General features: G+C 46.5%; 1 protein-coding gene across 2 annotated transcripts in view; it reads right to left on the bottom strand.

Moving 5' to 3' along the window:
- zfpm2a (zinc finger protein, FOG family member 2a) overlaps positions 1 to 12477 on the bottom strand; it is a 121116-nt gene that overhangs the window by 3709 nt on the left and 104930 nt on the right. For both annotated transcript variants that reach the window (XM_005472533.4, XM_013276489.3), the window contains exons 6-7: positions 1200 to 1406; positions 344 to 571 (exon numbers count right to left, since the gene is read on the bottom strand). In XM_005472533.4, the coding sequence (XP_005472590.1) occupies positions 344 to 571; positions 1200 to 1406 (435 nt within the window). The remainder of the gene's footprint in view (positions 1 to 343; positions 572 to 1199; positions 1407 to 12477) is intronic.

Here is a 12477-nt window from a genome sequence, read left to right as displayed (position 1 = left end):
CTGTGAAGGAGATAAAAGGGAAAAAATGCTCAGAATCTCGCCTCCCACTTCTCCTTTAGAGTTAACTGTAGAAACCATCAAACACTCATGCATTATGCCAAGCTTATTCCCATCCACTCTATTTTTTTATGGCTCAACGATAAACTGTCAACTATACCAGCTGACAGTACGATATGTATATTCCTCAAAATACATGACAGTTGGGTTTTTTTCAAGCCAGCATAAAGACCATGTGAATAAATGCAGGCTTTCATTTAATATTTAGTGAACTTTGGCTTTCGGGGGACCCATACATTAAAAAAAGATATCTGTTGCCTCTTTGACCCACGACCTTAATACTCACCACTGTGCGAGGTGCTCAAGTGCATTTCTAGGGCCCTGGGTCCGGAGAAGCTCTTATTGCACTGTGGAAAGGGACAGATACTCGGGGTCTGGTGCTGGCCGCTGTCATTCTCCTCCACCACCGTCTCTGGCTCCCTCTGCCGCCCGCTGCAGTAGTACATGAGATGGGCCTGCAGGTTCCTCTCGCTCCTAAACCAGATTCCACATGCTTTGCAGGGGAAGATGTCCTCTGGAGAGGGGTGGGGAGACAGAACAGGACAGAGGGGATGTGACATCAGGATACAAATAGCACTTTTATATTTAAAGATAAAGGGCCTACACACGCTCCTCTCATACGTCTACAGTCCTGCCTCTCAAAGCCTGCGTTAAAAGGCTTTTCCACCAAATCCTCGGCTGCAGCATATCGCTGTGTTGCTACCAGTGGGTTGGTGCCCTTTCTCAAGGGCAAACAAGAACACTGGACCATCTGCTTACAGAAGCCTCCCTGTCGAGCTGAACCCAGATAGCCCTCGCTAAGTAAACAAACACACTATTTGCATGAGGCGTGTATTTTGCAATTAACACGTTAGTTCGAGCCTCAGTGTGTTTATGTGAACCCCCCCAAACTTGAAGGTCGATGGCTCTTATCTCCAGCGCAGAGACTCATCTGGGTTAATCTACGCCCGGGCGGAGACGACGCTCCTTGTTAAGCAGGTGACTGAGTGCAGGCTGTGGACTTGTGTGTGTGTGTGTGTGTGTGTGTGTGTGTGTGTGTGTGTGTGTGAGAGAGAGAGACGGAACAGGAGTGCGATTGTGCATGTCTAAACAAAAGCACATCTCGTTCCAGCTCCTGTGCCGGTGCATGTGCAGACACTCACTGTTGACGATGGCAGTAGGCAGGATGGAAGCCATGGCGGCCTGCTGCGGCAGGAGCTGGATGCTGTCCAGCAGCCTGGCTGGGTACATGCCCTCACTCAGAGACATGTGGTTCACCGGCTGCAGACGGGAGTCAAAGTCCACCGCAAACGCCACCAGCTCCTCGCCCTCCATCATGTTCTTGGTGGTAGTGCACCACAGTTGGCCACCTGGACAAAACAGGAGATAGAGGAGACGTTTAAACGCCTGCTGCGAGGGAGGAGAGAGCGCCGTTTCGTGCGCGCGCCAGTAATTCTCGTCTTAAATGTCAGAGCGTTACGCAGAAGGAGAAATGGTAATTGCTTGCACACAAGTCAAACACTTGAATGGGTGTTGCGTAACTGCGGAGCTTGAATGAATCATCCCGAAGTCTTGATAGTATTCTTAAATAACAAATCGTCAGAAATACAAAGGGTCAGGTCATCAAAATGACAAAAAAATAAACCAGAACGGAAAATTCTTAGCAGGAACATGTGTCTTCTAAAATCAGCGCCAATATTACTCTTGATAACTCTCAGCAAGCTGGCAGCAGTTTTTAGTGCGACAGTTTTTCTTCCTTTCTGCTGTATCAATGAAAACACTGAGATGTGTAGATTTTTCGCACTCTCCTGAAAGACACTCGCTTTTTTTAAATGTCATTTTTCAGCACCGTTAGCAGGGTGACTGTTTACGTTGATGCGGGGGCACAAATCTCACGTACATTTATTTTTCCAAAAATTTTGGTGAATACACCCTTTAAAGAGGTAACATCCTTCATCTTTTTTCTTTCAAGGCTACTGGCACTCATAACCAGAAGCAAAGTGCACCTCAGCTGGGCTAAACTGTAGTCTAGAGTGCTGTTGTCAGCGAGAACACTGAGACAGGTCCTCCATAATATTAGATTGTTGTGTTTTGGGATTAAGCATTCCTCTGAAATCTTCTGAACATATTCATTAAGTCGGAGAAAGGGTGGGGCGGGGGGTGTGCAGGAGGAAGCAGGGAGGGAGGGTGGAAGAGGGAGAGAGTGAAGGTTTTAGCTTAGATAATATTTATCTCAGCACATGACAGGCTTTTCAGCTGCACTTCATTTTCCATTGAAGAGATTAAAGTTTTTAATATGACTATTTACAGAAATCTGGCTGGGGAGATAACAACAAACTATGATACGCCGCCGCTAAATGGCAGAATTAGGACATTGTTTCTGAGGAAAGCTGGACAATTAATTAAAGCGTGCTGTTAGCTTTCAAAGATGTGCAAACATACCGACGGAGTGTCAGACTGAGAAGGGGGGGAGGCGGCGACGGGAGACATGTGATTTGAGCCCTGGCTGATGCGGAATAAAGAGAGTCCTGAGGAGAGGTGTGAAGGCAGGGGGACACTGCTATAGAAAGCCCCGGCACATGTGCAACACTGATTACTCATGTTTACACAAAACCTGTGAATCACCAGGTTTAAAACCGCCCTGCAAAGACGGCGAAGGTGCAAGAAGGAGCAATTCACTTTTCTGTCTGTTTATTAGAGGCACGGCCACAGAGACGGAGCCGCCAAGTCTTTACGCCGCCACGGCACGCGTTGCGTCCAAATCGCTGTTAAGTCTGCAGAATGAGGTGCCCCATTATTTCAACAGGAAATTGAATATTTAAGATTTCGCATCACTGTCCTGATTAAAACCTCTCTAGCCCTCTCCTATCTGCTGGTGAAGCACTGGAAATTAGACCAGCACAAATGTGTCAAAGGACTGAAATGGTATTAAAATATGCTATCTCTCAAAGTCCCATTTGTGTGCACACTTCCCCTTCCCCTTGAGTGTGTGCGTGCATGGGCGCGTGCGTCCCAGCGCCACTTTAAAGAGCAGTGCCTATCTGTCGTCCAATCTGCTGTGACGAGACACACACTTCAGGCCGCTCCACTTCATCGTTTTGATTCTGTCATACCACACACTGCCTGGAGAGGCCCTTTGAATTTTTATCTCCTAATTAAAATAACAAAACTCCTCTCCACTGTCTGCCCAAGTTACCATCAAGGTAGATACAAACTGCCACTGACAATGGCGGTGGAATATATCGCAGCCATAGCCACAAAAAAAAAGTTTCTCTCCTCCGCGAGGATCCCTTAGTTCAAAAACGCGCTTACAAAGGGAATTACCAACGAGGCCTCGGCGCTCAGATACAAATCAGTGTTTTCTCGGGTGGGGTGGGGAAGATCAATCCAAATCAAAGACACTGTATGCTCTCTCAGCTTAAAATGAAGCAGATTATTAGGAGTCTGATGGAAATCTTTTGGGTTTTTTTTTTTTTAAACTGCATTTTCATGGAGGAATATGCACTCAGATTGCATCCCTTCAGCCAAGAATGCTACAGATCCATCTGTTGTGTGTGAGAATGCTGGGAGTGAGTTTTTTAGGACTGCATGTCCCAGTTTTAGTGAGCTGCACAAAACACCAAGGCAGCACTCTGCTCGTTCCACTCACTCACTCAACCAAGACAGGCTAGTAAGGTACATGAGCTCAGGCTGCAGGATTATGCTTTAAACTACACTTATATTGTCATCAGAATGAGAGCTGGAAACGAGCAGCTGCTTCCCCTCCGATGTTTGATTATTACAGCTCTACACGTTACGCATCTACATTCAGACCTGACATGCATCCTCTGCGTAGCTTTGTGTCACAAAACTGAAATTGATATGATTAAGTGTGCATAGGATCCTCACATAAACAAACATGCATGCGTGCCCACGGTGCGGGCGCGCAGAGACGTGTGCATTCACAGAACTAGAGTGCAGAAACATGTCCGTTTCATGCACATATGGAGATACAAGGCTCTGAAAAGCGACTGCGTGGAGGCGTCAGGTGGGCAACAGACAAAAAACAAATACCCCATGAAGGAGCGCTCTCGAAAAATCCGTCATGCCTGTTTGCCTCTGATGGCCCTTTTCCGTGACAGGTGATTTAAATCACAGAAACACGGGGCGGGCCACCTATGCCCATGGTGCGATGGGAATGAAAGAAAGGAAAGGAAAGCAGGGGTGGGGGTATGTGTGTGAGGGGGGTGGGAGCGAGGGTCAAGAGTTAAGAGTGAAAGACCAAAAGCGTGAAGTTGTGAAACTGGGGGAAAAGGCTGGGAAAAGTGCAGCTTGTGATTTGCACTTGTTTGCCTGCTGTCTGCAGTGTGAGCTGCCTTTGTGCAGTGGCCAATGCAGTTGGAATGAAGGCTATTGTCTAAATCCTCCTGCAGAGCACCTGATAAAAGAATAAAGAACTATGACATATTCTAAAAACAATGGAGGAATTAAGGGGAGACAATAGGCCAGCTGCCTCATTAAAACAATCAAAAACGGCATCCTGTACGTAGTCCAGATAATTAAAAACCACTGCTTCCTACAGTCTCTCAATACCATATCCACCAGCTCACTGAGGCCCCGAGACTGTGGCTCTGCTGGCTAAATGCCCTCTCCCTTCTCTTCTCCTCTGTTTGATTAATGGTTTATTTGAACGCGCAGCTGAAGATGAACATATGAAGGAATTCATGAAACAAAAATTATAATGCAAACCCTTCTCTCCCCCCCACCCCTCTATAAGCACTCATAAACTAATCAAACGTCTCAGGATGAATCGCAGGCACTGGGGGCGTGTGTCCCCCTCCCCTTTGCCTAAAGCCCTGAGAGATTTCAAAGTGCACGCATCACAGGGGCATTTTTTAATTTTCTCACTTTAAATGACTTTATAAGAAAAACGGATGTGTACAGTATCTGTGTGGATGGGTGGGTGTGTGTGTTGGGGGGTGGTGTTGGTAGAAGAGAATATGAGATACTTGAGCAGGAATTTTTTCAAATATTTTTCTTCCCCACACCCCTTTATTTTTCTTTTTTTTGTGCACCCTGCAAACCGCTACCACCACCACCAGCACCATATCTTAATGAAGCTGCAAACAAATCTCTCATGCCTCGTGCGAAAAGCTGAGAGACAACAAAGCAGCAGAAATAACAGAAGGGCCCGGATAATTAAACTGGCCTGAAGACAGGTATTCAAATGTTGGTGTGTAAACAGCACAACTCTTTAATAGTTTAGCTGTAAAATGCGTAGTTAAGCACATCAGCACTTGCCTCTCCCATCTGTCCAAACACATTACCGTTGCAGAGGCCATTACAGCACTGGAGTACAGTCCCGCTGCACACCAGCCCGTGTGTTATGGGAGGGGTTGAACGGTGCTTCTGGGAACACTAACGCCGGCCCGTCGGCATTATCTGAATGCATCGTGGGGCCATGTGTTAGAAAGAAACACTCTGCAGGTGAAGAAGTGGCCGAGCTTGAGAGGGAGATCTGTGAGGTATACTTGTGCTGAAATGCTTGCTGATCCCATTATGTTGTAGAAAAGAGCAAAAGGTTAAAATATCTAATTCTAGATAGCAAAAAAAGACAAGAAAAAAGATGTTCTTTTGTCAAGAATGATGTTGTGGAGACTTCTTTTTTCTTTTTTTCCCTTGGCTTCTTAAAGTGCTCGTCTCCGTCTGTTGGCTCTGCGCTAACTGCTGGTCTTAATTGTGAAGTGAGGCCAGTGGTGCCTGAAGCCACAGAGAGGGTTGTAATTAAAGACCTCTACTCTTCTTGTCTTTAAATCAGCTCCGACTCCTCCTGGTCAAATGGGAACAAGCTGCTTGCACCTACGAATATCAAGTAGCTGTGCACCGTTAGTCACTGCTTCTTCTTCTTCTTCTTCTTTTTGGCTTTCACAAAGCTCCAATCAGAGAAGGAGTGAATTACAACCTGACACAATAAACAACTTCCTCCCTACCCGCCAACCCAACGGATCCTGTAGAAATACTAATCGTGGATGAATAATATCTGTATCTGCACCTGACGAGCGGACCCGATGGTGCCGTGACAAACACTAAACACATCCTCCTCGTGAATGCTGATAAATATTTGGACTGTTTCTGGATCATCAGAGTCGAGCACATTAGGATGACTCACGGCTGTCAAACCAGCCGTCACAGTCCCCCGAGCCAGAGCGAGCCGGCGGCAAGAAAGGAAAGCGCTGAGCTTGGACCCGAGCTGGAACATCATTCGTGGGGTCAAACAAGCTTACTATTATTGAGCATAGTACACTAAACTAGAATTAGCTGACTCTACTATTATTTCACCGAGGCTCTGACACAGATTGACTCTCCCTCCCTTTCACTCTCTGCTTCCTCCAATCCTGTTCATGCTTGCTCTCTGCCACTAGGAGGCACTCTTCTCCTGCTCAAGCTTGCAGTCCTTGGATGATTTTTTATTTATTTTTTTTTGCCACGATGATGCAGAGATGCCTCAGACATGGCAGGGCAAGCACAGATGCCAGTCTGCCTATACATCCTTGCAGGTAGGTGCTAAAGATTTTACTCTCACGAAGAAAAAAAGGCGTTTGGCTCAAAAGGAATCCGCCCGACCTCATTTCTATTGGATCTGTGACTGGATATTAGGTGTGCGCGCGGCTATGTTTCATGTTTCTCACTCTTTTCTTTATTTAAATGTGTGCGTGTGTGTGTTGTTGCCACATTTCTGTAACTGCATGAGTGGTTTAGTCACTTTTCAACATGTTTTATATTAAAATATATATTAAAATTCAGATATCTGGCAGCAAGACAGTGTCCTTTTTTCCAGGGTAATAATAAATGTTGTTCAGTAAATATGTGTTTACAGAGCCCTGACTTGAGCATAACCCCCCACCCCCAGCAAACACACACACACCTCTCTGTCTCTCTCTCTCTCTCTTCCTCAAGATTTCTCCTCTCGTTCTGCACTACTACAGTGTCTGGACTAATTTTAGTATCAAGTGTTTTTTTTTTTTTTTTTTTCAGATATAGCCGGTACCGAGAGCTCATGGATGGCCTTGAGCGAATGGCACGAGGGTCAGAATCCACAAATTAAAAAGTCCTCCCAGGGGAGCCTCACACACGCCGCTCTCTACTGTATACATTCACAGGCAACAAAGACATAAAAGCTGAAGAAGAAGCACCCCCGAACAACGTCTTTCAACACACACGTTTATCAAGTCTTTGAAAAAAAATATATTAAAAAATGATGCAACGATGTGATTCAGCAAATGTTTCACAGAGCAAGAATTAAATGTTTCACTTTGAAATTAAAAGACATTTCCGTGGCTGGTCTCCGGAGATTTGTGTAGTTTTTTTTTTTTTGTTAAGCACAGTGAGAACGATACTGGCTGGCAGGGGGATGTTTGCCTGGTAATGGTGTTGTAATCATTTTTGAGGGAGAAGAAAATAGAAATGTGAATTAGCAGCTATTTTTGCTCCATTAGGGTGCTATGACGGAGCCCGACTATTTCAATTTCAGATTTATTTATTTTCTAATGAAATGTATTAAATTATAGGAGGAATTACCCGCACGTCACCCGCTTTGCTGTTCGCTCTCTCTTTTTTTGTTGTTTTTTATTTTAAAAAGAAAGATGCACAAAAACATTTGGATGCGTTTCTGTTTTTCCAAACAAATTAAACCTTCTCCCACGAGCACGAAATTTCTACTGAGGACGTTTTAAGCTTCCGGATCTCTGTGCTGTCAGTCTGAAACAATACACAGCCACATTCCTGCAGTACAAAGCTCGCTCTCTCCCTCATTAGCTGCCACACACACACAGTCAGCTTTCTCCTCGTCCGCAGTAAAGTGGAGTAGACTATTAAAGGAAAAGCTCTGACTGGCTCCTCTCTCCGCTCTGCTTTATTCTTTATTTGGACAGGTTTGTCCCATTGAGCACTCTATTAGCTCTCCTTCTCTGCGGGTAGTGCTGCCTGTGTCCTGGTTGTGGCCAGTCGACATGTGTTTACTGCGGCCCCCGCTGCGGCGGCAGGCTGGTTGGGGGCCCGTCCTGACCAAGCCCTGCTAATGGGACCAGAAGACCCCTCGTGACAGGACACCGCGGCAGACTCTACCCCTCCCTTCCCTCCAGCTGCGGCCCCGTGGCCCGTGTCCCCCTACCCATCATGCCTCGGCGGGAGCAGGTGAACGGCGCGGGGCCAACGGCGACGCGTTTGGTTTTCCTGGGAGAGCAACGCGCCATCGCCATGCGCCTCAGTGGTTCCTCCAACATGGCTCCGGCCCTACGCCACATGGGCTGCCTGGCCAGTCTGCATGTGTGTGGGTGTATGTGTGTGCGCGCGTGATTGTGTGTGTGTGTATTTGTGGTGTATGGTGGATGCCAGCCCTAATGCAAATGCTTGCCGTTTAAAAAATGGGAGCCTCTCTCCTCCTCTGTCTCTCCTATTTGGAAAGGTCTATTTTGGCCTTCTGGTGCTGGCAGTTATTTTTTTCCTCTCCAGAAGGACAGAGAGCCAGAAAGATGCACCTGTCATCCTTTTTGGAATTCAACATTTATTGATCTGGTCACGAGGAACAGAATTTATAGAGTTATGTGTTTTGTTTTTTTCTTCCTTTACAAACACCTACTGATTTCTGCCTTAAAAATGTGCTTGTTTTATTTGCAAAGCCAGCCTTATTTACAAGCACGCTCATTTGGTATTCACAGGACAAGCGATGCACGCGCACACACACTCTGACACGCACACCAGTCACTCGTGCAGCATCCCAGCATGCCCTCCATCTCTGCACCCCGGTAATTCTACATATTGCTTAAAGTATGTGCTAATTAAATTTTCTGACGGTTTTTGCGAGAGAAATAAATAATCTGCGGCTAAAAAGCCTAATTGCGTTTGTCACATTGTGTCTCGGTGGCTAGTGCATCGGGAGCACAGCCGCTGCCCTTGCTCATTGCCATTCTGTCGTCCTGGCAAGCCCCCTCTCTGCCCCAGGTATCACCACGCGGCCATCTGGAGCCGACATCTGTCTCTCTATTGATCACAAGGGTTTAGCACTTGATCAAACAGACTGCGACAGGAAATTGCTCTTTTCCCCACAGAAAAGGCCAATCGCCTGCGTGAGGGTAATAGAGTGGAACTGAGATGCAGCACCGGCGCGGTGGGCAGGCAGGCACAGGCGCAGCCGGGCAGGCAGCGGCACGGCGGTGTCGGCCGCTGTGGAGGTGGCAGGGGATGGCACGGGGACTAAAGTCCAATGCCACGCTTACCAGCGCCACGTTTCTAACCTCACTGCTAACGCAACAGCAGCATTAGGAGTGCAAAAGAAATAGAAGAGAACAGAACACGTGCACGCGGGCGATGACACCATCACCTCCGATTAAAAGAAGCCGCCGTACTGTGAGCGGAATCACTCAGGTAACCCAACAGCTGTCTGAAAGTGTTGGAAAAGCTGAAATATGCTACGTGATAAGTACGCCAGATGGTGAGAAATTAATGCATTTATTTCCCGAGGAGGAAAAAAAGCAAAACAGAAACTAACTCTGTTTACTTTGTCATTAACACCAAGGCTGTCAGTTTTCATCGGAATTAAAACGGACGACGAGCAGGGTGCAAATGTTCAAACACTGTGTGTTTAGCATGTAACCGAGCACCCCCGGTGGAAGGCTCCAACAGAGGGAAATCCCTGACAAGGACTGGAGTTGTCTCTTGCTCGCTGGTATCCCCGGTGGAGTTCAACACACTATTAGTGCCTGGAGGTGCACAGTTAGCTGAGGCTGTGGTCCACATCTAAAAAAAATTAAATAAATAAAATATTGTGGCTCCCCTCTTTTCGGGCATGCTTTCGAGGCACTCACTGTAACAACATGTTTAGCAAGTATGGACAATTTGATACTGAAGGTGACATTTATTCAGCATTGTAGGAAATATTTAATTGTTCCTGCAGAGAGCGAGATATGTTTCCCCTTGCCTACAGTGCTGGGATTGTCCTTTTGGAATATGATGCAAATTCGGGATGAAGCAACTAATTCCTTCCTTGCACCCCTGTGCACTCACCCCCTCCCCGCCACCCCACCTCAACTCAATCCTCCGCCAGCCTCAATATGACCAGGGGACGTGATAAAAAATTATCAGCCAGTGTGTTTTCCTGTTTGGTTTTAATCTACATTTAATTAAATTCTTATCTGCTGTGTGCTTATGGCTGCATTTGAATGGCGAGGCTGCATTCATTATGAATGGTAAAATTGAACTCAGTACATTGTGTGTGGCCCAATAAAGAAACAAGACTCTTATTGCAGTGCATGCACAAGCTCCGACAGACATGCGGAAAAAATAAGTCAATTAAGATCGGTCTTTAAATTACCGCTGTATCAAAACAAGGGGCGGGAGCATGCTCCATAATAGAATCCTGACAGGGGGAGAGCGAGCACGGTCGACTGTTGTTAATATACATCCCATTTGATACAGCCAATTGTATTAGTCTGTTTATGGAATACACACAGTTGATGCGCAGTAGATTTACTACTCTATCATGATAGTTCATAATTGACAGCAGTGGGGGGGTCTGTGAATACAGAGGTCACATTAAGAAAGAAACTGTGTCAGCAGTATGACGAGAGTTCCTCGTAAAGATCTGCTGGTTTATCTGAATGTGAGAGGTCAACAGCAAAGGTCAACGACAGAATATGTAGACAATATGTGGGATGCAGTAGATACCAAAGAGTCAAATCCAAGGCAATAGAGAGAGAGAGAAGATTGTAATACTACTGACAAAAGACACAGGGCTTATAATGGGCGGGCGGCACTTTATAAGCTAAGAACAATATCCCAGCGGCAGCACCCCGGAAAAACACCCTGAGCTGATGCTACAAAGTTGGGCCCCGCAAAATCCCTAAATCTTCTCTTTTGCTTATTCCAAGCAGCGTGGGGGGTGGGCGGGTGGTTCAGGGAAGCTCCCTGCTGCCTGCCCGTGTTTACAGAGCCGTTCTCATCTCTAGGCCTTGCTCATCCATGGCACTGACACACGGTGTCGACATGATTAGGGGTCTGCCTTTGCGTAGGGCTGCGTTTGTGCGTGTGTGTGCGTGGGGGGGTGGTGGTGGTTGGAGGATCGGCAGATGAATGACTGGTGCATCGGAGAGGGATCACAGCAGATAATCGCTCCCGACTGCTGCGCCGGAGCTCTCAGATCCGGTCTTTAAAATAATGTTCGGAGTCAAGTCTCTCCAAAGCCCCCCCCACTCCCCGCCTCTCGCAGGTTATCTTCCGCATTTTATGTTTGCTGTTTAAATCTTAACGGGGACACGAGCAGCAAGGGAGAGCAAATATGTCTGGAGTTGGAGGAAGCGGAGTGGAAATGTTATTGCGGGGGGTTGGGTGGGGTGGGGTTAAGATTAGCCTTAGCAAGGGGCCGAGGAGATGAAACTCCTCTCTCCGTTCGGACGGCTTTCACACTCCTCGCGAAAAGCTCGGAATGTTTTGAATTTAACCTTGGAAGGGCCGGGTGTCTGCGAGAAGCACGGCGAGGATAATGAATCTGACCTCTCGCTTAAGAGTGATATCATTCGAAGGCTTTCAGTCAAACGCGAAGACAAACACCAAATCTCCTTAAGTGCATTTAAATACAGACCACCAGCAGCACTCAAGACAGTGTGAACACAGCGCAACATAAATTCCAATATCATAAATACTCCTATCACACAAACAGAGGTGCCATAAAGCACGGCTGCCCGTGTCTGGGACTATAAACCTCTGGCGTTACTCATAGGGAATAAACACACATGCACAATTTACTGCACAAGAACCCCCCCCCCTCCACCCGCACCTCCCCACCTTTGTTTATCTTTTAAATAAGCACACTTTATCACCCTCCTGCATAAGCAAATTGCATGCAATGTGTGTTGTTTTAACATGTGATACGCTGTCCAGAAGATTCATTTCTCCCAACAAATTCAATTGTCTTTGCAATATCCTGCTGCCATAGGCATCAGGCCCCATCACCTGTTCGTTATCACTGGGCGTCCTGTTCGGGAGCTCTTGAAACGGTGCCATGGCATTGACTCTCAGTTTAAACAGCAGGTCTCTGAACTTCTCACGGTTGATGGCGGAGGCTGGAAAATTACGCTAACAACTAATTAACATCATAAAGAGCGTTTAAATGGACGGACGACACCTGCAACCTTCATTTGCACACGCTGACGCCGAATTACCTGTGTTTTTATTTTTTGCAGATAACGCGAGCGTTTGTTTTTTAAAACTACCTTTTCGAATATTCATTTTTTTTGTGTGCGGCTGGTTTTAGAGTTGGCACTGGCATCCCTTTTTTGCTATGTACTGTAAAAAAAAAGAAAAGAAAAAAAAAAGCCACTGGGCCAAAAATAATAATTGTCAAAACAGAGTGCTGGCAGAATTACTAAAGCTGTTTTTTTCTTCTCCCTCTATGAGTTTGTGTGCACC

Source organism: Oreochromis niloticus, linkage group LG11 (genome assembly GCF_001858045.2).
Source record: "Oreochromis niloticus isolate F11D_XX linkage group LG11, O_niloticus_UMD_NMBU, whole genome shotgun sequence".
In the NCBI taxonomy this organism is placed as follows: Eukaryota; Metazoa; Chordata; class Actinopteri; order Cichliformes; family Cichlidae; genus Oreochromis; species Oreochromis niloticus.
The sequence above is the reverse complement of the archived record's forward strand: the minus strand, read 5'-3'. Positions and strand labels throughout refer to the sequence as shown.